General features: G+C 45.8%; 1 protein-coding gene across 5 annotated transcripts in view; it reads right to left on the bottom strand.

Annotated features, from left to right (window-relative positions):
• spire1b (spire-type actin nucleation factor 1b) overlaps window positions 1-27,614 on the bottom strand; it is a 358,259-nt gene that overhangs the window by 184,418 nt on the left and 146,227 nt on the right. For all 5 annotated transcript variants that reach the window (XM_085992324.1, XM_085992325.1, XM_085992326.1 and 2 more), the window contains exon 3: window positions 13,729-13,959. In XM_085992324.1, coding sequence (XP_085848450.1) covers window positions 13,729-13,959 — 231 coding nt within the window. The remainder of the gene's footprint in view (window positions 1-13,728; window positions 13,960-27,614) is intronic.

Genomic DNA, 27,614 nt, shown 5'->3' with positions numbered 1-27,614 from the left:
TCGAAGAAGAGCAGGGGAGTTCTCCCCGGTGTCCTGGCCAATATTTATCCCTCAATCAACTTAACAAAAACAAGATTATCTGGTCATTATCATATTGCTGTTTGTGGGAGCTTACTGTGCGCAAATTGGCTGCTGTATTTCCTAGTGACTACACTCCAAAAGTACTTCATTGGCTGTAAAGCACTTTGAGATGTCCGGTGGTCGTGAAAGGCGCCATATAAATGCAAGTCATTCTTTTCTTTTTAGCCCTGCAAATTTTTTTTCCTTCAGGTACTTATCCAATTCGACTTTTTGAAAGCCACGATTGAATCTGCCTCCACCACCCTTTCATTCCAGATCGCAACCACTCGCTGCGTAAAAATCTATTGTCAAAAAAATCTCCAGCAACAAACTAAACGACGCAGGATTTTATTTACTTTTTAAAATGACTCCTGCGGGTTTCTACCCTAGTGAATTTAATAAAGGGGTTTTAGTGTCTTTCCTCATTACATGAAAAAACGCAGAGTTGCCATAGTGACCAGACTACCAGCGTACCTTCCCCCTACTGTGATCGCGACCTTCAGTTTTCTCGGTCATCTGTTCCAGCCAATAGCAAGCCGTACAAACAATCTACAGGGGATTACTGCAATTACAGTGCAAGTCAGTGCTGTTCCTCTTGTGGCCTAGCAAGAAAGGCTTCAATGTACCCTGCCCCATGTAACAAAAAAAATTGATGATATATATATATATATAAAGAAAAAAATTATCAACTGTGAATTTACATTTCCTAAGTACTGTATGAAGGGGCAGGATATGATGCTGGCAGTAAATTAATCTTCATTTACTGGAGTTTAAAAATGGGCCTCAATGATTGGAAAATCATGTCGAGCCTCGCAGATCATTAACTAATAATTCAGACATTCCGAGTCTCACGCTGTATTGAATGCTAGGGTTGCCAACGCTTCAGGATTGTCCTTGGAGTCTCTCGGAATTAAAAATTAATCTCCTGGACACTGCTGCAAGCAACCCAGGAGAAAAATGATAGGGGCATTAAAAAAAAGTGTAATATTTTCATTTCCTTTGCACACTTTCATTGATTAGTGATTTAAAAATATTGGGGATTGGGGAAAAAAATGGATGTTTGACTGACAGTCAAAGATCATCCAATAGAAAGAAAGACTTGCATTTCTATAGCGCCTTTCACGACCACCGGACGTCCCAAAGCGTTTTACAGCCAATGAAGCACTGTTGTAATGTAGGAAACACGGCAGCTAATTTGCACACAGCAAGCTCCCACAAACTGCAATGTGATAATGACCAGATAATTTCTTTTAGTGATGTTGATTGAGGGATAAATATTGACCCCAGGACACCGGGGATAACTCCCCCTGCTCTTCTTCGAAATAGTGCCGTGGGATCTTTAATGTCCAACTGAGAGAGCAGACGGGGCCTCGGTTTAAGGTCTCATCCGAAAGACGGCACCTCCGCCAGGACTGGGGAATTTTAGCTGTGAGGAAAGTTTGGATAGGCGGGGTTCTGTTTTCTTTGGAACAGAGGAGGCTGAGGGGAGATGAATGAAGCAATGAAGCCGGCACGGACTCGATGGGCTGAACGGCCTCCTTCTGTACCGTAAATTCCTATGATTCGTCTGGCCCTGGCTCCTCATCCCGCCATCCTCACCTGGCAGGAAAGCTACAATGGCCTTCACGTTTGAACATGGTAACCGACCTAGGAGTATCAGTCTATCCTGCAGGACTGCAGTGATCAATGTCATCGGACCTCCTGATCTGCCTGTCTAACGAAGATTCACCAGGCTGATACCTGGGATGGCAGGAATGACGTATGAGGAGAGATTGGGTCGATTAGGCTTATATTCGCTGGAGTTTAGAAGAATGAGAGGGGATCTCATTGAAACTTATAAAATTCTAACAGGACTAGACAGACTAAATGCAGGAAGGCTGTTCCCGATGGTCGGGGAGTCCAGAACCAGGGGTCACAGTCTAAGGATAAGGGGTAAGCCATTTAGGACTGAGATGAGGAGGAATTTCTTCACCCAGAGAGTGGTGAACCTGTGGAATTCTCTACCACAGAAGGCAGTTGAGGCCAATTCATTAAATATATTCAAGAAGGAGTTGGATATATTTCTTAAGGCTAAAGGGATCAAGGGATAATGGGGAGAAAGCAGGGACAGGGTACTGAATTTGGATGATCAGCCATGATCTCATTAAATGGCGGAGCAGGCTTGAGGGGCCGAATGGCCTACTCCTGCTCCTATCTTCTATGTTGTTTCTATGAAGGACCCCGACTGCTTCGGACGGATGTACGTACCGCCTGCTCAGCGGAGCTGATTAAGAGAGGAGACAGCGGGAAACGTTGGCGAGTAAGTGTCCCGTCAGTAGTAATAAAACGTCCCAGGGCGCTTCACAGGAGCGATTATCAGACAAAGTTTGACACCGAGCCACATAAGGAGACAATGGGACAGATGACCAAGAGGTAGGTTTTAAGGAGCGTCTTAAAGGAGGAGAGGTACCAGAGCATTGGTGAGGCCACACCTGGAGTACTGTGTACAGTTCTGATCTCCTTACCTAAGGAAAGACATAGAAACATAGAAGATAGGAGCAGGAGTCGGCCATTCGGCCCCTCGAGCCTGCTCCGCCATTTAATGAGATCATGGCTGATCATCCAAATTCAATACCCTGTCCCTGCCTTCTCCCCATATCCCTTGATCCCTTTAGCCTTAAGAAATATATATAACTCCTTGAATATATTTAATGAATTGGCCTCAACTGCCTTTTGTGGTAGAGAATTCCACAGGTTCACCACTCTGGGTGAAGAAATTCCTCCTCATCTCTGTCCTAAATGGCTTACCCCTTATCTTTAGACTGTGACCCCTGGTTCTGGACTCCCCCGCCATCAGGAACATCCTTCCTGCATCTAGTCTGTCCGGTCCTGTTAGAATTTTATAAGTTTCAAAGACATACTTGCCTTAGAGGGAGTGCAACCAAAGTTTACTAGACTGGATCCTGGGATGAGGGGATTGCCTTGTGAGGAGAGAATGAGTAGACTAGACCAATATTCCTTAGAGTTTAGAAGAATGAGAGGTGATCTAATTAAAACATATAAAATTCTTAAGGGGCTTGACGGGTTAATGCTGGGAAAATGTTTCCCCTGGCTGGGGAATCTAGAACACAGGGGTCACAGTCTCAGAATAAGGGGTCGGCCATTTAGGACTGAGATGAGGAGAAATTTCTTCACTCAAAGGGTTGTGAATCTTTGGAATTCTCTACCCCAGAGGGCTGTGGAGGCTCAGTCGTTGAGTATATTCAAGACAGAGGTTGATAACTTTTTGGGAATTAAGGGATATGGGGACAGTGCAGGAAGGTGGAGTTGAGGTCGAAGATCAGCCATGATCTTATTGAATGGTGGAGTAGGCTCGATGGGCCGAATGGCCTACTCCTGCTCCTATTTTTTATGTTCTTATGAGAGAGAGGCGGAGAGGTTTAGGGAGGGAATTCCAGAGCTTAGGGCCTCGGCAGCTGAAGGCACGGCCACCAATGGTGGAACGAAGGAAATCGGGGATGCTCAAGAGGCCAGAATTAGAGGAATGCAGAGATAAGAACATAAGACATAGGAGCTGGAGTAGGTCATTTGGCCCCTCGCGCCTGCTCCGCCATTCAATGCTGATCTGATCTTGGGGGATTATATACGTGGGGTTACGGGGATAGGGTGGGATATGTGTTGGTGTAGGGGTTACAGGGATCGGGTGGGATATGTGTCGGTGCAGGCTCAATGGGCTGAAATGGCCTCTATCTGCACTGTGGCGTTTCTGTGATTCTGTGATTCAACTCCACTTCCCTGCCCGCTCCCCATAACCCTTGACTCCCTTATCATTCAAAAATCTGTCTATCTCCACCTTAAATATATTCAATGACCCAGCCTCCACAGCTCTCTGGGGAAGAGAACTCCAAAGATTCACGACCCTCTGAGAGATGAAATTCCTCCTCATTTCCGATTTAAAAGGGTGCCCCCTTATTCTGAAATTATGCCCCCGAGTTCTAGATTCCCCCACGAGGGGAAACATCCTCCCTGCATCTACCCTGTCAAGCCCCCTCAGAATCTTATATATTTCAATAAGATCCCCTCTCATTCTTCTAAACTCCAATGAGTATAGGCCCAACCTGCTCAACCTTTCCTCAGAGTGCCATGGGGGGATTTGTACACCTTGAGGCCATCAGGAGCAGTCTGCAGCAGCTGGTGGAGTATGCACAGCAGTGCATCTCTGATATTGCTGCAGGATGCAATGGTGCATGTCCAACAGCACTGCAGTCCTGCAGGATAGACTTACTCAAATGTAGAGCAACCTGGAGCGAGTAGCACCTTCACAGTCATCTTCAGGGAAGCTCCAAAGGAGTGAGAGATCAAGCAAAGAAGAGCACTTCTCATAAGTGCTGGAACTGGCCCCACAGAGACTGCTGACACTTAATACTCAAAAAGATTGGGTATCCCAACTTGGTGAGAGGCAACACGTGCTGCAGTAACTGCCAAGGTTCCAGAAAAGCATGTCTTGGCAAAATGATGGCTTATGCCAAAAAAGCAATAATGTGGAGGGGGGGAGGGGAAATGCGAGGTGTTTTTAATGTACGGGCAGAGAGATGCTCACTGCCAAAAAAAAAACTAGACTTCAACATTCAATCAAACAACAAACTAGCTTAGGAAGCACTCTGAAGCAGGTCAGGTCCATTTCTGCAGTGCGCTCAGGATGTGACCCAATTGGCGCATTTCTCATTTGGCAATGTGGATTGCACGGTGCCCGCAGTAAGAAACATAGAAGATAGGAGCAGGAGTAGGCCATTCGGCCCCTCGAGCCTGCTCTGCCATTCAATGAGATCATGGCTGATCATCCAAATTCAGTACCCTGTCCCTGCCTTCTCCCCATATCCCTTGATCCCTTTAGCCTTAAGAAATATATCCAACTCCTTTTTGAATATATTTAATGAACTGGCCTCCACCGCCCTCTGTGGCAGAGAATTCCACAGGTTCACCACTCTCTGGGTAAAGAAATTCCTCCTCATTTCAGTCCTAAATGGCTTACCCCTTATCCTTAGACTATGACCCCTGGTTCTGGACTCCCCGGCCATCAGAAACATCCTTCCTGCATCTAGTCTGTCCAGGCCTGACAGAATTTTATAGGTTTCGATGAGATCCCGTCTCAATCTTCTAAACTCCAGTGAGTATAAGCCGAATCGACACAATCTCTCCTCATACGTCATTCCTGCCATCCCAGGTATCAGCCTGGTGAATCTTCGCTGTACTCCTTCCATGGCAAGAACGTCCTTCCTCAGGTAAGACGACCAAAACTGCACACAATACTCGAGGTGCGGTCTCACCAAGGCCCTGTACAGCTGTAGTAAGGCATCCTTGTTCCTGTACTCGAACCCTCTTGCTACGAAGGCCAACATACCATTTGCCTTCTTAACCGCCTGCTGCACCTACATGCTTACCTTCAGCGACTGGTGCACAAGAACACCCAGGTCTCTTTGCACTTCCCCTTCTCCCAATCTATTGCCATTCAAATAATAATCTGCCTTCCTGTTTTTGCCACCAAAGTGGATAACCTCACATTTATCCACATTATAGTGCATTTGCCATGTTTCTGCCCAATCACCCAATCTGTCCAAATCGTACTGGAGTTTCTCGACATCCTCCTCACAGCTTACCCTCCCACCCAGCTTTGTGTCGTCTGCAAATTTGGAGATATTACATCCAATTCCTTCGTCCAGATCATTAATATATATTGTGAACAGCTGGGGTCCTAGGACCGATCCTTGCGTTACCCCACTAGTCACTGCCTGCCACTCGGAAAACGACCCGTTTATTCCAACTCTCTGCCTTCTGTCCGCCAACCAGTTCTCTATCCAAGTCAATACCTTGCCCCCAATCCCATGTGCCTTAATTTTGCACGCTAATCTCTTATGTGGAACCTTATCGAAAGCCTTCTGAAGGTCTCTTCGTTTCCCCGAACTCGGAAAAAAAAAATCGCGCAGAACGCGAATCAAGTGGGTGAGTTAGGGGTTAGGGTTTCCATCGCCGTCAACTGTCAGCACGGAGCCTCAGAAAATAAGGGCAATAAATTCTGCAGAGATACCCTATCAGCTGGTCTGAAGGGTCCCAAGGTGCCTGCAGATGCAAGAGTCTGTCATGATATTTTTTCATTTCAGTGTATTAGTTTAAACCACGAGTGTCAGTCAAGGGTCTACAGACCAAACTATTAAAAGGCAAGTTCCAGACTAATGTCAGGAAGAGCGATTAACACCGGGGACGCTCTTCACTCAACAGGTGCCGTGATGATGAGATTCCAGGTTTCTACGGAAAGATGAACGAGAGGAACCAATTGGTCCAATTTGTGGTCATTGTGCATTTTCTCTCATTCACATTTTGAAAAGCAGATTTTCCAGCTTGGCTTGAAAGATTCAGACAAGCGGGGGAGCCAGGAAATGGGACACGAGAGCATTTCACCAGCTGCAGTCACGCGTTGCGCTATTTGCCACGGGGTCGTTAACATCAGCAGACCGTGACCTCGCACACACAGCTTCATTAACACATGCAAATGGGATCTCCGGCAATTTCCTATTCTCCATGACTGATTTCTGCCGTCTGCATAGTGCAGCTATAGACATTGGGCATTAAAGACCAGTCATAGAACAGTACGTCACGGAAGGAGGTCATTCGGCCCATCGAGTCTGTGCCGGCTCTTTCGAAGAGCAATCCAGTTGGTCCCCCCACTCCCCCACTCTTTCCCCATAATCCCTGCAATTTTTTCTCCTTCAAGTATTTATCCAATTCCCTTTTGAAGGAGACTATTGAATCTGTATCCACCACCCTATCAGGCAGCGCATTTCAAATCCTAACCACTCGTTGTGTAAAAAAGTTATTCCTCATGTCGCCTCTGGTTCTTTGGCCAATCACCATAAATCTGTGCCCTCCGGTCATCGACCCTTCAGCCACTAGAAACAGTTTCTCTTTATTTACTCTATCTAAACCCTTCATGATTTTGAACACCTCTATCAAATCTCCTCTTAGCCTTCTCTGCTCCAAGGAGAACAACCCCAGCGTCTCCGGTCTCTCCACATAACTGTAATCCCTCATCCCTGGAACCATTCTAGTAAATCTCTTCTGCACCCTCTCCAAAGCCTTCACGTCCTTCCTAAAGTGTGGTGCCCAGAATTGGACGCAATGCTCCAGCTGCGGCTGAACCAGTGTTCTAACTCATGTTTTGGCCTTTGAGGGAACATTCTCTTAAAGGTGAGCTGTTACAGTCTGAGTGCTGCAACTCAAACTGGTATATTTTTTAGCATTCCCCGATCTTGAGAATTTTTCGAAGGCAAATGAAGGGGAGGATGATCAAAGGGATTCGGGGATGTCTATCTGTCCTGGAGGTGTTCCCCCTACACCCTCCCTTATCCTTTGACCGCCCCCCCCCCCACCCCGTGAACACAGACTGTGAATGCAGGTAGTACTCTCGCCTCGGGGTCAGAAGGTCGTGTGTTCCAGAGGCTTGAGCACATAATCTAGGCTGAGACTTCAGTCCAGTACTGAGGGAGTGCTACACTGTCAGAGGTGCCACCTTTTGGATGAGATGTCGAACCAAGGCCCCATCTGTTCTCTTAAGTGGACATAAAAGATCCGTTAGCACTTTTCAAAGAAGAGCAAGGGAGTTTGACTGATGTTCTGGCCAACATTTATCCCTCAATCAACATCATTAAAAACATTTGGTCATTTATTTCACTGCTATTCGAGGGACCTTTTTTAAAATTTGTTTATCGGATCTAGGCATTGCTGGCAAGGCCGGCATTTATTGCCCATCCCTAGTTGCCCTCGAGAAGGTGGTGGTGAGCCGCCTTCTTGAACCGCTGCAGTCCGTGTGGTGAAGGTGCTCCCACAGTGCTGTTAGGGAGGGAGTTCCAGGATTTTGAGCCAGCGACGATGAAGGAACGGCCGATATATTTCCAAGTCAGGATGGAGGGGAACCTGGAGGTGGTGATGTTCCCATGTGCCTGCTGCCCTTGTTCTTCTAGGTGGAAGAGGTTTGGGAGGTGCTACCAAAGAAGCCTTGGCAAGTTGCTGCGGTGCATCTTGTAGATGGTACGCACTGCAGCCACGGTACGCCGGTGGTGGAGGGAGTGAATGTTTAAGGTGGTGCTTGCTGTGTGCAAATTGGTTCAGCCTCCAACAGTGGCCACATAATTAACACAGTTAAATATGTCGTCAATAGTTGAGCTTAGGAGTTGTAGAGCACTGAATGTGCTGAGGAACTGAACTCACTTTTCTTCCAGCATTTTCAGCCTCCTTCATCACATTTACCTCAGCCTAGATCAAATGAGATTATCAAGCTGAACATTTGTAACTGAAATAACCACAGAAAACACTTGAAAAACTCAGCAGGCCAGGCAACATTCTGAAGAAGGGTTTCGACCTGAAACGTTAACTCTGTTTCTCTCTCCACGGATGCTGCTCTGGCCTGCTGAGTTTTTCCAGCGTTTTCTGTTGTTATTTTGGATTTCCAGCATCCGCAGTATTTTGCTATCGTATTTGTAACTGAAGGTACTTTCATACGCTTACAGAACAGACAACATCAGCATCCAACTCTCTTGACGGAGGCTCACCATTTTCCCCACTCACTTTTCAATGCTGTCTATATCTGTGCCCGCAGTGATTTGCTAACACACTCAGTGGGGGGCAGTGTTGTCGGCATAGAGAGGGTCAAGTTTGGTGACATCCATCAGGTCATTGATGAAGACATGAAACAGAATGGAACCAAGTCCACTCTTCTGAGGGACTCTGGTTTGGAATTTGTAATGATAAGATGATCAGCCGGTTATGACGAGTGGAGCAAGTGATTTGTTGCTTATCCCTCAGACGCGAGCCTTTTCACTATCTCCAGGAGCTCTGTGGCCAAACTGTAGCGTCCAGGCAGCAGGTCGTTCTACAGCTGATAAGTGCAGACATGTGTGGGGGATGTCATGCTGCTCCATATCACTTACCCTTATCATAGTCTGACGATTGTGTCTTCGTTCTCTCTCCAACTTACCATTATAGTCCAGGAAAAGCACGTGGGTGCCCAGAACAGAAAGATAGCCCAGGCGCAGGACACCCAAAAACAATTTAAAAGAAGCACCGTCTTTCGGATGAGACGTTAAACCGAGGCCCTGTCTGCTCTCTCAGGTGGATGTAAAAGGTCCCACGGCACTATTTTGAAGAAGAGCAGCGGCGATCTCCTGCCCAATATTTATCCCTCAACCAACATCACTAAAAAACAGAGCATCTGATCATTATCTCATTGCTGTTTATGGGACCTCGCTGTGAGCAAATTGGCTGTTGTGTTTCCCTGCATTACAACAGTGACTACACTTCAAAAAGTACCTCACTGGCTGTAAAGCACGTTGGGAGGTCCTAAGGCTGTGAAAGGCGCTACAGAAATGCAAATTCTTTCCTTTCTTTCTCTCTGATTAACCTATGAACTTCTGAATGCTCACCAATTTTATCATTATAAACATGCAGGTGCAGCAAGCAGTTAGGAAGGCAAATGGCATGTTGGCCTTCATTGCAAGAGGATTTGAGTACAGGAGCAAGGATGTCGTGCTACAGTTATACAGGGCCTTGATGAGACCACACCTAGAGTAGTGTGTGCAGTTTTGGTCTCCTTACCGAAGAAAGGATATACTTGCCATAGAGGGAGTGCAGCGAATGTTCACCAAACTGATTCCTGGGATGGCAGGACTGTCGTATGAGGAGAGATTGGGTCGACTAGGCCTGCATTCACTAGAGTTCAGAAGAATGAGAGGGGATCTCGTGGAAACGTATAAAATTCTGACAGGGCTAGACAGACTGGATGCAGGGAGGATGTTTCCCCTGGCTGGGGGGGTCTAGAACGAGGGGGTCACAGTCTCAGGATACGAGGTAGGACATTTAGGACTGAGATGAGGAGAAATGTCTTCACTCACAGGGTGGTGAACCTGTGGAATTCTCTACCACAGAAGGCTGTGGAGGCCAAGTCGCTGAATATATTTAAGAAGGAGATAGATTTCTAGACACAAAAGGCATCATAGAAACATAGAAGAAACATAGGAGATAGGAGCAGGAGTAGGCCATTCGACCCCTCGAGCTTGCTCCGCCGCCCCTCGAGCCTGCTCTGCCATTCAATGCAATCATGGCTGATCATCCAAATTCAGTACCCTGTCCCTGCTTTCTCCCCATATCGCTTGATCCCCTTAGCCTTAAGAAATATATCTAATTCCTTCTTGAATATATTTAATGAATTGGCCTCAACTGTCTTCTGTGGTAGAGAATTCCATAGGTTTACCGCTCTCTGGGTGAAGAAATTCCTCCTCATCTCAGTCCTAAATGGCTTACCCCTTATCCTTAGACTGTGACCCCTGGTTCTGGACTCCCCCGCCATCGGGAACAGCCTTTCTGCATCTAGTCTGTCTAGTCCTGTTAGAATGTTATAAGTTTCAATGAGATCCCCTCTCATTCTTCTAAACTCTAGTGAATTTAAGCCTAATTGACCCAATCTCTCTTCATACGTCATTCCTGCCATCCCAGGTATCAGTCTGGTGAATCTTCGCTGCACTCCCTCCATGGCAAAAACGTCCTTCCTCAGATAAGGCGACCAAAACTGCACACAATACTCAAGGTGTGGTCTCACCAAGGCCCTGTATAACTGCAGCAAGACATCCTTGCTCCTGTACTCGCATCAAGGGATATGGGGGGGAGAGAGCGGGAACATGGTATTGAGATAGAGGATCAGCCATGATCATACTGAATGGTGGAGCAGGCTCGAAGGGCCGAATGGCCTACTCCTGCTCCTATTTTTCTATGTTTTTTTTCTATCTCTCCGCCCGCAGTATTGCGCTGAACCACCCCAAATCTGCCCGACGCCAGATGGATGGGAGCAGAATATTCTCCCTAACGAGAGCGAAACGCTCGAAACAGCAAAGTTACTGCATGCTCCATTTATTAGTAAACGTGCCTTGGTGTACATTTTAAAAGAATGAGACCGCCCCCAATTTAAATCTAAGGATGTAACAAAAATAGTTACAGCAGATTGCAGCCATAAAATTCTTGCAATTAAACTGTCATCGAAACAACGGTAGTTTAAGCTACCAATGATCTGCTTGTACTCCAGCTGGTACAGACGCAGCTGGCAATCGCACTTTCCTATCTTCTGCCCAATTAAATCAGTCGCATTGCACATTAATCAGCATCAACACTCATCGATAGAATGTGTGATCATTTCACGCAAAGCTGTCGGTGTGTCAATGATGATTGATGACATGCAGCGCGCTGAAAAATTAAAACACGGATAAACAGAGAATGTTTAATACTTGGGTCGGGATTACACGTTAAAGAATTAAAGCTCTGGTCAGGAAATCTGTCAAGTGGGAACGCATAGAACTCATTGGCAATCCTTGGCAAGAGGTTTAGTTTATCTGAATCAACTGTGTTGTAATTTATCACCTTTGTAGAGATGTAGACAGCTAAAAATATAGAGGTTGCATCTGTAAGGTATCAGATACATTGAATATTGAAATGGACGGGTGAGCCTGGAGAAGCATTTTCAGGGTGTTCCAGGGTGAATTTGCATTCACCAATCACATAGCTATTTGCGTGGGTTAACTAATAGAATGCCTTACTGCTTCGTTACGAATTAGATTTACTTTTCTTAATGCTCAATGTCGATCTGCTCAAACCACTTCCTTGTCTCCAACTTTGATTCCCTTGTTCATAGTAAAACCCATAGGGGTAAAAATTGGGTAGCGCCCCCTTTGGGGGCCAATTTTCCCCAGGTCGCGTCCCGAGAGGGAGGAGGGGCGCTACTGGAAGCACCCTGCGTCCCTCTTGGGGCGCTGCGAGCCAAAACCGCGGCACAGTACTGCAGGCCTTCCTCTCCTTATTAAAGGGGAGGGGCCTGGCGCAGCGCGTCCCGGCGCCCAGCTGGGCCACCGGGGATCGGGAGTGCCGGCAAACGAGCCCGGCACTCAAGAGGAGTGCCAGGCTCACGGAGATCAGCCGGCATCCCGCAGGGGGGTGCTTCATGGGGGCAGGTGCTGGCAGGCGGCCAGCAACAAAAATGGCCGCCCGCCACCTCCCCTTTAACTAGCGCCACCCGGGCCGCAGGTAGGCCCCCCCTGACCCCGGCGGACATAGCGTTCGGCGGTAAGTCGGGGGGCGCCACCCAAGATTACAGCCGGGGCGCGAGCGGGGCGCTGCTCACGGCGATGACGTTATCGCCAGCGGCGCATCACAGCAACACAGACCTATTTGCAATCAGGACTGACCTTTTGCTCACTATTTAAATATTTGCAGTTTTATGTTGACCTCCCGGCGATCAGAGTAAGATACAGGAAACTCTTTTTTTATCCGGCACCGACGGGACCGGTGCAGTGCCGGTTTATAAAAAATTCCGGATTACAGAGGGGTATAGTAAAAGGTATGAGAGTCCCATACACGGCCACAGATCCAGGCATCCCTGTTGCATGGCAACAGGTGCAGGAACCCCGGTTACACAGCCACAGATCCAGGAACGGCCACTAATATGAATTTCGCGGGAGGCGTTAGGGCGCTGCGCCCAGGCGCTAGTTGATTTGCCCCCATACTCTTTCCCATCTCCAAATCCTTGGAGAGGCGTATTTCTGAATACCCAGGCAAGTTAACAAATCGTTTTATTATTTAGTCTCCGGGAGAAAGCAGCGTTTGGTGAGCATATTAACCATCTTTCATCTGGGGGGCCTCTTTTCTTTTAAGCTTGTAAACTTATGGGAGAATCCAAATCTAGGGGTCGTAAATATAAGCTAGTCACTAATAAATCCAATAGGGAATTCAGGAGAAACGTCTTCACTCAGAGAGCGGTGAGAATGTGGAACTTGCTACCACAGGGAGTGGTTGAGGCGAATAGCACAGATGCATTTAAGGGGAAGCTGGATAAACACATGAGGGAGAAAGGAATAGAAGGTTATGCCGATAGGGTGAGATGGTTCATTGCAATCCTTGGCAAGAGGTTAGTTTATCTGAATCAACTGAGGCTCCTGTGCAGCATAAACAGCGGCATAGACCAGTTGGGCCGAATGGCCTGTTTCAGTGCTGTAAATTCTATATAATCCTCGTCATTCCCCCGGTAAGGCACCAACCTCCGATCCTATATTGTACAACGTTGCACCACACATCTTTGTAACGAATTTCACTGATCTACAGGAAACTCTTGATTTACCGGCACCTAAATAACCGGAAATCTCTGTTAACCGGCAAAATGCAGGAGTAGGTTCAGGTAAGTTTTACTTCATATTAGTGGCCGTTCCTGGATCTGTGGCTGTGTAACCGGGGTTCCTGCACCTGTTGCCATGCAACAGGGACACCTGGATCTGTGGCCGTGTACGGGGCTCTCATACCTTTCACTATACCTCTCTGTAATTCGGAATTTTTAATAAACCGGCACCGCACCGGTCCCGTCGGTGCCGGATAAAAAAAGAGTTTCCTGTATCTTACTCTGATCGCCAGGAGGTCAACATAAAACTGCAAATATTTAAATAGTGAGCAAAAGGTCAGTCCTGATTGCAAATAGGTCTGTGTTGCTTGGTGAGAGTTATTACGCTCGTTTATGAGTATCCCATAAATGAATATCCGTTATACAAGACAAAAGGCCTACAACATGTCGGACAGGATATGATCATTTAAAATAAAGCGAGGACTCACCGTCATTACGTGTTTAAAATTTCTTATGGTGATAATTTCCTTCTGTTCTTCCTCTTCATCCTGAGCATCGTATCCTTCATCAAAGTTTCCTTCTGCCACCAGTCCCTCATCCAGGATATTTGTCATGCGATCTATCAAGTGTTCAAGTGGCGGGCTGAGTTCTCGTTCTTCATTATCCTTCAGGCCCCAATCCAAGGCTTTGTAAACAAGAATTCCCACGGATTCGATCACCTGTGATGGATGGGGTGAAAAATTCATTTTAGAAGGATGACAGAAGACACTTTTAGGAACCGGAGCGGGCCATTCAGACCTGACATGTTACCTCTGTTTCTCTCTCCACAGATGCTGCCTGACCTGCTGAGTATTTCTAAAAAACTATCAATCTCAGTTTTTAAATTTTCAATTGACCCCCCCCAGCCTCAACAGCTTTTTGGGGGAGAGAGTTACAGATTTCCACCACCCATTGTGTGAAGAAGTGCTTCCTAAGATCACCCCTGAACGGCCTAGCTCTAGTTTTAAGGTTGCGCCTCCTTGATCTGGACTCTCACCACCAGAGGAAATTGTTTCTTCTCTCTATCTACCTTATCAACTCCTTTAATCATCATGAATGCCTCAATTAGATCACCCCTTAATCTTCTATACTCAAGGGAATACAAGCCTAGTCTATGCAACCTGTCCTCATAATTTAACCAGTTTAGCCCCGGTAGCATTTATTTCTTGGCTGCAGACACTTTCTCAAAGGAAGTCCTTAGGCCAACAATGCACTTGCTGGTTTCATGTCATTTAATCACTCCTTCCTTCCAACCTTTTTCATTTTGTCCACAGCCAGGACGAAAATGGCTCCCTTTCTCTCATGGCAACCTTTATATCTTCTTCCAGGGGCTCTCGGCACCTCCGGAGGCACCAGCACCAATTCACTATACAACTCGCCACTGAATCCGGGACAGGTGCTGCGGCCAACCCTCCAGGATCATTCCTGGAGTTTCCAGGAATTAGGCCGCAACGTGCACGGTATCTTCCAGCGGCAACAGCTTGTCAGCGGCCTGTGCGGGACCTCCCAATTTTTCTCCATCCTACATTTCTATCAGTACTAGTACTTTAGTAAATGTTTGTTCTGTTGAAAATATTCATAGAGCTCTGCAATTTTGCTAGAAATAGCAGGTGAAATTTTGATCAAGAGGAATTTTTTCCCACTCTGATTTTACTTGTGACTCAGTACTGTCTCCTTGAATGTTTGTTAAAAATAAATTAATAACTCTATACACAAAACAAAAAAGGATTGTTTTAATCTCTTAGAAGGATCAATATGTAGCACTGTCAGCAGGATCACATTGTTCCAAAGCATGTTGTAAAGAGACTGCACACTGTACTCTATACCAGAACTGAGAGAGTACAACGATCAGGAGAGATTGAACAGGCTGGGGCTCTTATCTCTAGAAAAAATAAATCGGAGAGGTGGCCCAATAGAGATCCTTAAAATTATGAAGGGGATCGATAGGATAGATGTAGAAAAGATGTTTCCACTTGTGGCAGAGTCCAAAACCAGGAGCCATAAATACAAGATAGTCACCAATAAGAAATTCAGGAAAACGTCTTCACCCAGAGAGTGGTGAGAATGTGGAACTCGCTACCACAGGGAGCGGTTGAGGCGAAGAGCATAGATGCATTTAATGGGAAAGCTAGATAAGCACACGAGGAAGAAAGGAATAGAAGGGTATGTTGATGGGATTCAATGAAGTAAGGAGGGAGGAGGATCATGTGAAGCATAAACATCGGCATAGACCAGTTGGGCAGAATGGCCTGTTTCAGTGCGGTACATTCTATGTAATTCTACTGAATGGCACAACTGATCGGAGGCAGTGTTGAACACAAGCTGAACAATGACACTCTATCCCTCTCAAGTTTAAAACAATGCACAGCCCTGCCGAAGTGCCATTGACCTCCAATCCGAGCACAACAAAGCAGGGCAGAGCCTCTTGCATCAGACGGGATTGCTACCAGTGAAAACTAAGAGTTTGAAACTAATTTCTCCACAAAATTCAATCAGTACAACTCTCCAACAGATCAGGTTGAGGCCACAGAAGATGAGGAATGAAGATTTTTTTTTAAAAAGGAGCTTCTCTCCTAAATGGCTGAAACTTGACACTCTCGTCGTAAGGGAGGGACAGGGACTCTACACATTAGGAGTTCCCATTTCCTGAGACTTCAAAGGGACTTAATGTATTGTTGGTGAAGATATACCTACTCAGGTCAGACTGGGAGATATACCTAGTTAGGTCAGACTGGGAGATATACCTAGTCAGCTCAGACTGGGAGATATTCCTAGTCAGGTCAGACTGGGAGATATATCTAGTCAGGTCAGACTGGGAGATATACCTAGTCAGCTCAGACTGGGAGATATACCTAATCAGCTCAGACTGGGAGATATACCTAGTCAGGTCAGACTGGGAGATATACCTAGTCAGGTCAGACTGGGAGAAATACCTAGTCAGGTCAGACTGGGAGATATACCTAATCAGCTCAGACTGGGAGATATACCTAGTCAGGTCAGACTGGGAGATATACCTAGTCAAGTCAGACTGGGAGATATACCTAGTCAGCTCAGACTGGGAGATATTCCTAGTCAGGTCAGACTGGGAGATATACCTAGTCAGGTCAGACTGGGAAATATACCTAGTCAGCTCAGACTGGGAGATATTCCTAGTCAGGTCAGACTGGGAGATATACCTAATCAGGTCAGACTGGGAGATATACCTAGTCAGCTCAGACTGGGAGATATACCGAGTCAGGTCAGACTAGGAGATATACCTAGTCAGGTCAGACTGGGAGATATACCTAGTCAGGTCAGAGGGACCTCCCTGACAACTGGTAGTTATGGAATCCACCTGGGGATTGAGGCCAGGATTGTGGTTTGGAGCCCCTAAGAAAGATTTTTTTTTTTTTAATTCAAGATTTTAAAGTAGCCCCTTTCTGACAATGGAGCGCTGCCCCCATAGGCCCCCTTTGTAAGGTGGCTGCCCGGGACAACTCGCTACATTCCTTCCGAGCATCTTTGCCAGACTTTCCAGCGTGCTTACAATGACAGGCACCCTGGATGGACCTCTGGTGCCGCAGTCACACGTCATCGGCAGGCAAATTCTGGGCCCTCTCCCGACCCACAAACTTTGGCGGAGGTCAGCTACGGAGGTCCCAAGCACCCAGAACTTACAGGATATCAGGGCCATTCGGTTTATTACAGATGTATTTATTGCTCAGCACATTTAAATGTCCGAAGTAGGTGAGTCAACACAGTTTGGTCTCAGAAAATTAGCCCTTCACGGAGGGTTCTTTATGTTATTTTAAAAAGCATCCTTCGAGACTTTCCCTGAAGGGCAGTGGATAAAACTAGACTGAAGAATGAGCCGGGGGTCTGAGGTGTTCCTAAAGTGAAGAGTACGTTACAGAGCAAACTATCGCTCCGCTGCCTTCAAATAATTTCCAGAATTATTGTATTCTAAAGGATTCATCTGTAACCTGACAATATTAATGCCAGTTTCCTCTCAGCTGCAATCGCTTACCAGCCTCAATGGAACAGAACTACAAGTGGCTCATGAGTCTGTCCGACAGCCTACAGTCAAATACTAACAACATATTAACACACTTTAGAGATTGCCTGGAAGAATTGCAACAATAACATGAGAACATAAGACGTAGGAGCAGGAGTCGGCCAATCGGCCCCTCGAGCCTGCTCCGCCATTCAGTAAGATCATAGCTGATCCAATCTTGGCCTCAACACCACTTTCCCGCTCTCTCCCCATACCCCTTGTAGTTCAAATGTCTGTCAATCTCCACCTTGAATATATTCAATGACTCCGCCTCCACAGCTCTCTGAGGCAGAGAATTCCAAAGATTCACGACCCTCTGAGAGAAGAAATTCCTCCTCATCTCTGTTTTAAATGGGCGACCCCTTATCCTGAAACTATGCCCCCTAGTTCTAGGTACCCCCACTAGGGGAAACGTCCCCTCTGCATCCACCATTTCAATCCCCCTCAGAATCTTATATGTTTCAATAAGATCACCTCTCATTCTTCTAAACTCCAATGAGTATAGGCCCAACCTGCTCAATCTCTCGTCATATGTCAACCCCTTCATCCCAGGAATCAACCTAGTGAACCTTCTCTGCACTGCCTCCAATGCAAGTATATCCTTCCTTAAATATGGAGACCAAAACTGTACGCAGTACTCCAGGTGCGGTCTCACCAGCGCACTGTAAAGTTGCATCAAAACTTCCTACTTTTATACTCCATACCCCTTTGCAATAAAGGCCAACATTCCATTAGCCTTCCTAATTACTTGCTGTACCTGCATGCTAACTTTTTGTGTTTCATGTACTGGGTCCCCCAGATCCCTTTGTACCGCAGCATTTTGTAAACTCACTCCATTTAAATAATAATTTGTTTTTTCATTCTTCCTTCCAAAGTAGATAACCTCACATTTTCCCACATTGTACTCCATCTGCCAGGAGTGCTAAATACTTTTTAACGTGAGAGAACGAAAGACTTGCATTTCTATAGCGCCTTTCACGACTTCAGGACATCCCAAAGCGCTTTACAGCCAATGAAGTACTTTTTGAAGTGTAGTCACTGTTGTAATTTAGGGAAATGCGGCAGCCAACTTGCGCACAGCAAGCTCCCACAAACAACAATGTGTTAATGACCAGATAATGTTTTTTAGCGATGTTGTTTGAGGGAGAAATATTGGTCAGGACGCCGGGGAGAACTCTCCTGCTCTTCTTCAATCTTTTACATCCACCTGAGACGGGACCTCGGTTTAATGTCTCATCTGAAAGTGGCAACTCCGACAGTGCAGCGAGGTTCCCTCGGTACTGCAATGATGTATCACATCACCTTGAGCCACCATTTGGCTCCCCAAATATATACAAATCTAGAATGTGAGGGAACTCCCCTGTTCTTCTTCGAAATAGCGTCATGGGAGCTTTTACATCCACCTGAGAGGGCCGACAAATGTCACATGTCTGGTGTGGGGCTCAACTGGCATTGTGTAAACCAAGGCTGGGTTAGGGCTACAGAGGCAATTTAGCCCAAGGGGAAACATAGAAACATAGAAGATAGGAGCAGATTAGGCCATTCGGCCCCTCGAGCCTGCTCCACCATTCAATGCGATCATGGCTGATCATCCAAATTCAGTACCCTGTTCCTGCTTTCTCCCCGTATCCCTTGTTCCCCTTAGCCTTAAGAAATATATCCAACTCCTTCTTGAATATATTTAATGAATTGGCCTCAACTGTCTTCTGTGGTAGAGAATTCCACAGGTTCACCATTCTCTGGGTGAAGAAATTCCTCCTCATCTCAGTCCTAAATGGCTTACCCCTTATCCTTAGACTGTGACCCCTGGTTCTGGACTCCCCCGCCATCGGGAACATCCTTCCTGCGTCTAGTCTGTCTAGTCCTGTTAGAATTTTATAAGTTTCAATGAGATCCCCTCTCATTCTTCTAAACTCTAGCGAATATAAGCCTAATCGACCCAATCTCTCTTCATACGTCATTCCTGCCATCCCAGGTATCAGTCTGGTGAATCTTCGCTGCACTCCCTCCACACAAGAACATCCTTCCTCAGATAAGGCGACCAAATCTGCACACAATATTCAAGGTGTGATCTCACCAAGGCCCTGTACAACTGCAGCAAGACATCCTTGCTCCTGTACTCGAATCCTCTCGCTATGAAGGCCAGCATACCATTTGCCTTCCTAACTGCCTGCTGCACCTGCATGCTTACCTTCAGCGACTGGTGCACAAGGACACCCAGGTCTCGTTGCACTTCCCCTTTTCCCAATCTATTGCCGTTCAGATAATAATCTGCCTTCCTGTTTTTGCTACCAAAGTGGATAACCTTGCATTTATCCACATTATACTGCATCTGCCATGCATCTGCCCAATCGCCCAACCTGTCCAAATCGTAGTGGAGTTTCTCTGCATCCTCCTCACAGCACACACGCCCACCCAGCTTTGTGTCATCTGCAAACTTGGAGATATTACATCTAGTTCCCTAGAGCATTCTCTTCTTACCACTGTTCTCAGTGTGGCTGCCCTGCCAGTACATTACTGTACTGTTTATCGACTGGAGTTATGCAGGGCTCCAGAGAGAAGTGTATAAATGGGAATATTTGGAACCCTTGAAGTTCACAGCACAAAAACAGGCCATTAGGCCCATTGTGTCAGTGCCAGCTCTTTGCTAGAGCAATCCAAAGCTACTGCCCTGCGCTCTCTCCATAACCCTGTATCATCCTCCGCTTCAAATATGTATCCAATTTTCCCTTAAAAGTTGCAATGGTCTCAAGCATGCCATGTGGCAAAGCCTTGTGTGCTCCAACAACCCATTGGGTAAAGACATTTCTAGCTTGCCCGGCACCACTGGGGTGAGGTGCAAGAGAACTTTACTACTTCCCTGCAGCCATTTTATCCCAGGTAGAACCGTGCCAGGGCAATGCCACAGAGGGAGAACCACGGAGGCAAGGCAGCGGAGGAGGATGGTGTGGTCAACCATTTCAAAGGCCATGGAAGGGTCAAGGGGAACAAGGAAGGATAATGTGCCACAGTCATAGTCAGGCAAAATGTCAGCCGCGGCTCAGTGGGTAGCACTCTCATTCTCCGAGTCAGAAGATTGTAGGTTCAAGTCCCACTCCAGGGACATCAGCACATAATCCAGGCTGACACCTCAGTGCAGTACTGAGGGAGTGCTGCACTACTGAAGGTGCCATTTTTTTGGATGAGGCGTTAAACCCAGGGTAGATGCAGGGAGGGTGTTTTCCCTGGCTGGGGAATCTAGAACCACAATCTCAGAATAAGGGGTCGGCCATTTAAGACTGAGATGAGGAGAAATTTCTTCACTCAGAGGGCGGTGAATCTTTGGAATTCTCTACCCCAGAGGGTTGTGGAGGCTCAGTCGTTGAGTATATTCAAGACAGAGATCGATAGATTTTTGGATATTAAGGGAATCAAGGGATATGGAGATGGGGTGGGAAAGTGGAGATGATCAGCCATGATCTTACTGAATGGCGGAGCAGGCTCAAAGGGCCGAATGGCCTACTCTTTCTTATGTTCTTAATCAATGACTATCAAGTTAGTTAGCAGTTTTGCCACTAATATCACTTTAATCTGCTGTGATTTTTAACTATTAACAACACAATAACAGGTGCCTGCATATTTAAAGTGAAAATGAGTGAAGAACATTGGGAATGGGGGCACTCAACAGCACTAGGCTGCGCTGTAGTGTCATTTTGGAATGAGGTTTACTGGGTGTCCTCACTATCTAGGCTCACACATGGAGAATTGCAGCTGAGAGCGGTGAGGACAAAGCTGGGCAAATGTGCAAAAATGACTTGCTAAACAGAGTGAAGATGGGAATTTGGGGAGAGTGGGAATTCGGTGCTGAGGAGGAAGGAGGTGCCAAGTAATTTAAACCAAGGGCCAACAGCAAATAAGTGACTATATAAATAAATAATCTGGGTAATCAATTAGATCTAAGGGAATCAAATTTAAATTAACTAAGTAGGGGATACTAACATTAAAGAGATTCAAATCGCATTAAATAAAAATCTGGTATACATAAATAATAAACGAGTGATGAGGGGAAATGTGTCAGCCATGGCTCAGTGGGTAGCACTCTCATCTCTGAGTGAGAAGGTTGTGGGGTTCAAGAGACTTGAGCACAAAGATCGAGGCTGACACTCCCAGTGCAGCACTGAGGGAGTGCTGCACTGTCGGAGGTGCCGTTTTTCAGATGAGACATTAAACCGAGGCCCCGTCTGCTCTCTCAGATGGATGTAAAAGATCCCATGGGGAAGTTATCCCCGGTGTCCTGGCCAATATTTATCCCTCAATCAACATCACTTTAAAAAAAAAAACAGATTATCTGGTTTTCACACTGCAGCTGACAGGAGCTTGCTGTGTGCAAATTGGCATCCCGTTTCCTACATTGCAACAGTGACTACACTTCAAAAGTACTTTTGGCTGTAAAGCGCTTTGGGACGTCCTGAGGTTGTGAAATGCCATATAAATGCAAGTCTTTCTTTTACTAAAATAAAGAAGTAAATAAACAAAAAACAAGACTAATTAGTTACAAATTAATCTGAAATCAAGCTAAATCCATCTACTAATATAATCTAGATCTCAAGTAATTCTATTATATCTAGATTTAAATTACTACTTGTAATGATATCAGCAAATAGTGATGGTATTTGCCTGTTTGATTATGATGCCTTACCAACATATTTGCCTGATTGATTATTTATGCCTGACCAGCAGAGGGCATGTGAGAGACAAGCAGTTTAGTTTTAGTTTTGTTTTAGATGGATCTCTAAGATGGTGTCTCCTGTAATGCCGTTAACTGAGCTGAACATACTTTAGATAAAAAGTCATTCTCTTTCATGAATGTGTCGTCATTGAACCCACATACAAATCAATACATGGTGTCAGAAGTGATTGAAAGAGATGAAGAGGAAAAATCTGAAGTTAAATCAGCTCTCCACATATTAGCAAGCCAAAAGAGAACATCGTTACTTACCATTGAAGAATAGCTAACGAAGTGAAAAAATGGAAGGTTTACAGCCACCAGCGAAGCTTCAGTTGACAGGTAATGTGGCTGAAAATTGGAGGAGATTCAAACAACATTTGGAGTTGTATTTAGCGGCAATCGGAGCTGATGAGAAAAGTGATAAAATGAAAGCGTCAGTGTTCTTACATGTCGTGGGTGATGAAGCGCTGGAGGTGTATAATAACTTCACATTCGCTGCTGATTCAGACAAAATGAAGTTGGATAAAATAATGGAACAGTTTGAGGCCTACTGCATACCTAAACGTAACGTGACGTTTGAGAGGCACAGATTTTTCACATGTGTACAGAAAACGGGAGAGACTATTGATCAGTATGTGACTGAACTGAGAAACCGAAGCAAAACATGTGAATTTGGGGGACTGACAGACTCGCTGATAAAAGACAGACTGGTGTGTGGTATTCCAGATAATGGTCTAAGGGAAAGACTGCTAAGAGAGCAAAATCTAGACCTGGGAAAAGCCATAGCACTGTGTAGGGCTACAGAGACTGTGAAGTCGCAGGCAAAGGAGCTGTTCAGTGACAGTAGCTGCAACGTAGATGCAGTGAGAAAGAACGGACACAAACCGTTTAACAAAAAGAGCGCCAATGTGAAAAAAGAGGCGTGGCCAGCGAACAAAAATGAAAGGGGCAATCGAAAGTCATGTAGTCGATGCGGTACACAGCATCCACCAAGAAAGTGTCCAGCATATGGTAAAACATGCAATAGTTGCAACAAAAACAACCATTATGCCCGTTGCTGTAAGAACCAAGCGCAACAAAGCAAGGTCCATACAGTAGATGAAAGCGAGATAGAGGAGTTCTATGTGGATGTCGTGTCTGAAAACAAAAAAGAAAAAAGAGACTGGATGTTGACACTAAATGTGAATGACATACACATTCCATTTAAATTGAATACTGGAGCACAAGTTAAGATGATATCAGAGACTGATTTTAAGAAAATTAGACCCAGACCAAAGATACATGGAATAAAAGTGAAAGTGACAGGATACTCAGGTACTGATATACCAGTGAAAGGAAGATGCATTGTCAAAGTGACACACAAGGACAGAGAGCACACGCTAGCATTAATCGTGGTGGCAAAGGATGTGCAAGCCATACTAGGCTTAATAGCCTGTGAGAGACTGAACCTGGTAAAGAGAGTCCCCGTTGTGGAAAGCGAAGGAGAGACAGTCTATGATGAACTCATGAAAGAGTACAACGACCTATTTAAGGGTCTAGGCTGCCTTCCAGGAGAACACACGATCAGAGTAGATAAAAGTATGCCAACGGTCATACATCCATGCAGAAAAGTTCCGTTTGCTCTTCAAAAGCAACTGAAGGTAGAGTTGGACAGGATGGAAAGCCTGAACGTGATTCAGAAGATAGATGAGCCAACTGAGTGGGTGAGTTCCCTCGTCGTTGTGGACAAAAAGAATGGAAAGCTCAGAATTTGCCTGGATCCAAGAGATCTAAACAGAGCAATAAAGAGAGAGCACTTCAAGCTTCCTACACGTGAGGAAATCATGTCACAGTTTGCAAATGCAAAGTATTTCAGCAAGTTAGATGCATCATCAGGATTTTGGCAGATGAAACTGGACGAGGCAAGTTCAAGACTGTGCACGTTCAACAGTCCATTTGGCAGATACAGATTCCTAAGGTTACCATTTGACATTGCCTCAGCTCCTGAAGTGTATCACAAAACTATCCATATGATCTATGAGCACCTGAAGGGAGTTGATACATCAATGGATGACATCATAGTATGGGGAACCACGAGAACTGAGCATGACGAGAGACTGAAAAAAGTGCTGGAAGCAACAAGGAAAACAAACCTGAAGCTGAATAGAGAGAAATGCCAGCTCGGGGTGACAGAACTGACATTCGTGGGAGATATCCTTAGCAGTGAGGGCATCAGACCAGATCACAGAATCACAGAAACCCCACAGTGCAGATTGAGGCCATTTCGGCCCATCGAGCCTGCACCGACACATATCCCACCCGATCCCCGTAACCCCTACACCAACACATATCCCACCCTATCCCCGTAACCCCACGTATTTAATCCCCCTAACACTAAGGGTCAATTTATCATAGCCAATCAACCTAACCCGCACATCTTTGGACTGTGGGAGGAAACCGGAGCACCCGGAGGAAACCCACGCAAACACGGGGAGAAGGTGCAAACTCCACACAGACAGTCACCCGAGGCCGGATTCGAACCCGGGTCCCTGGCGCTGTGAGGCAAGAGTGCTAACCACTATGCCACCAGAAAGGTGTCCGCCATAGAGAATATGCCAAAGCCACAATGCAAAAAGGACGTGCAGAGGTTTAATGGAATGATCAACTACATGGGTAAATTCATATCCAACCTCTCAGAAAAGATGGTGCCACTGAGAAGACTAACTGAAAAGAACATAGAATGGGAATGGAATCATGAGCATGAGAAGTCATGGAGCGATCTAAAGAAACTGCTCACAGAGGAACCAGTTCTGAGGTTTTATGACCCAGCGAGACCCATCAAGATATCATCAGATGCATCACAGAGTGGGCTCGGTGCCGTTCTTCTGCAAAAATATGACTACTGGCAACCTATTGCATATGCATCGCGCTCAATGACAGACGCGGAGACGCGATATGCTCAAATAGAAAAGGAGCTGCTCAGCATCACATACGCCTGTGAAAGATTTCACCAGTTTGTGGCAGGACAAGCAATCAGTGTAGAGACTGACCATAAGCCCTTGATTGCATTGTTCCAAAAGCCACTAAATAGCTGTCCGCTTAGAATACAAAGAATGATGATCAGGCTGCAACGCTATACACTGAATGTTGCGTACACACCGGGTAAGCTGATGTATACAGCAGACACGTTGTCCAGAGCTGTAGACCCAAATGAGCCCGCAAACACCACAATGGATGAAAAAGTGAACGCCTACGTGGACATGATCACAAGTGCACTGCCCATAGCAGATGCAAAAATGGAGCTCATAAAGACTGAGACAAACAAAGATGAAACAATGAGATGACTGAGGAAAAGCATCTTGGATGGGTGGCCCAACATGAAGCAAGACTGCTCACCTGACATGGCAGAGTACTGGAACTGCAGGGCGGAACTATCAGTGGTCGAAGACATCATCTACAAAGGAAGTAAAATAGTTATCCCAAAGAGTCTGAGAAAAGAGATGCTAAAAAGGATCCATGGAGGACATCTGGGAATCGAAAAGTGTAAGAAAAGAGCACGAGAGGTGATGTACTGGCCACGAATCAACCAAGATGTGACAAATGAGGTGTCAAACTGCACAATATGCCTGAAATATCGAGCAAGCAATCCGGTAGAACCACTAAAGCCACACCCAGCGCCAGACAGACCTTACCAGAAGGTAGGCGCTGACCTATTCGTATGTCAAGGGAAGGACTATCTTGTAGTCACAGACTATTACTCCCTGTATCCAGAGGTTTGTAGACTGCACACCTCCACTGCAGATGCTGTGATAACATGTATGAAAGCCATAGTCTCCAGACATGGCGTGGCAAGCGAGGTCTTCACAGACAACGGACCCCAGTTTTACAATGCAAGTTTCCAACACTTTGCCAAAGAGTGGGACTTTGTCCACACAACGTCAAGTCCTCACTATCCACAGTCCAATGGACTAGTGGAAAAATCGGTCCAGACAGTGAAAAGACTGATGTACAAGGCAAAAGACAGTGGAACTGACTTCTACCAGAGCATGCTTGTATACCGCACAACGCCGCTCGAGTGTGGTATGTCACCAGCCCAACTCCTTATGGGACGTCTGCTAAGGTCAAACCTACCCATCCCGGAGAACCTCCTGAAAACAAAAGAGCGGGAGAAAGTGAGGAAGTTCAAAGAACAACAGAAAGAAAAGCAAAAGTACTACTATGACAGAGGAACACAAAACCTACCTGAACTCCACACTGGTGACCAAGTAAGGTTCAAAGACAAAACAAACATATGGACTCAGAAGGGAACTGTCCTGAGTGAAGTTCAACCAAGATCATACACCATTCAGACAGATGAGGGTGCTGTTCTGAGAAGAAATCGTCGCGATCTTCTCATGGGACCAGCCACAGCAAGTCAAAAGACTGATACTGTTGAACAACCTGGTCACACAGCAGGTCAAAAGACTGATACTGTTGAACAACCTGATCACACAGCTGAGAAACCATCATCTGAGGCAACGACTCAGATTCAAGGACAATCAATCAGAAAATCCTCAAGACACGTGAAGCCTCCTGAGAGACTCATTGAGCAAATTTAAGGACTATTGTTATAGAAGGAAGTAATGTTATCTTATTCTTTCTTCAAGTTCTAGTGTATTTACATATTTCATGTGAACACACAAAGCAAGGTTAAAAAACCTTGATAATGATAATGATAATGTAAGTTAATTAAGTGTTACAGTTAAAATGCAGAGTAATACAAAGAAAACATGTTGTTAGATAAAAGTAAAATACTTTTGTTTTAAGAAAGGGAGATGTAATGATATCAGCAAATAGTGATGGTATTTGCCTGTTTGATTATGATGCCGTACCAGCATATTTGCCTGATTGATTATTTATGCCTGACCAGCAGAGGGCATGTGAGAGACAAGCAGTTTAGTTTTAGTTTCGTTTTAGATGGATCTCTAAGATGGTGTCTCCTGTAATGCTGTTAACTGAGTTGAACATACTTTAGATAAAAAGTCATTCTCTTTCATGACTGTGTCGTCATTGAACCCACATACAAATCAATACACTACTAACAAAAAAATAAATTAAAACTAGAAATGGCAGTGCAGGTTGTGTGTCGGGACTGTAATATGTGGGAGTTTGTGGACAGCGAGACTATCCTGGATTGCCACATCTGCAGAAAATGTCTCTGCCTTCAGTCACTCCGGCTCAGAGTTATTGAGCGCTACTGCGAGTTAGAGACACTCCGACACATAAGGGAGGGCGGGAGGAATTTCTGGCTAGTTTTCTCCAGAGTACAATTGCACTTCAGAGGAAAGCACAGGTGCAGGAAGGGGAGAGTGTGACTGTCAGTCAGCAGGGTAGAGGGAACCGAGGGGAGATAGAGGAGGAGGTCCCGCAGACATTGGTCCCATCCAATAGGTACAAATGTACTTGATACCTGTGAGGGTAAGGAGAAAGACTGCGGGGAGGACAGCCACAATGCTGACCCAGCTACCGTGGGGCAGAGCGCTGTCCAAAGTGGGGAGGAGTAGAATAGAAATGTAGTATTAATAGGGGATTCAATAATTAGGGAGATAGATAACATCCTCTGCAGCCACGATCAA

Source organism: Somniosus microcephalus, chromosome 7, assembly GCF_052327205.1.
Source record: "Somniosus microcephalus isolate GS21.2 chromosome 7, FLI_Smic_1.0, whole genome shotgun sequence".
NCBI classification, from domain to species: domain Eukaryota; kingdom Metazoa; phylum Chordata; class Chondrichthyes; order Squaliformes; family Somniosidae; genus Somniosus; species Somniosus microcephalus.
This window is presented reverse-complemented; position numbering and strand designations above follow the sequence as displayed.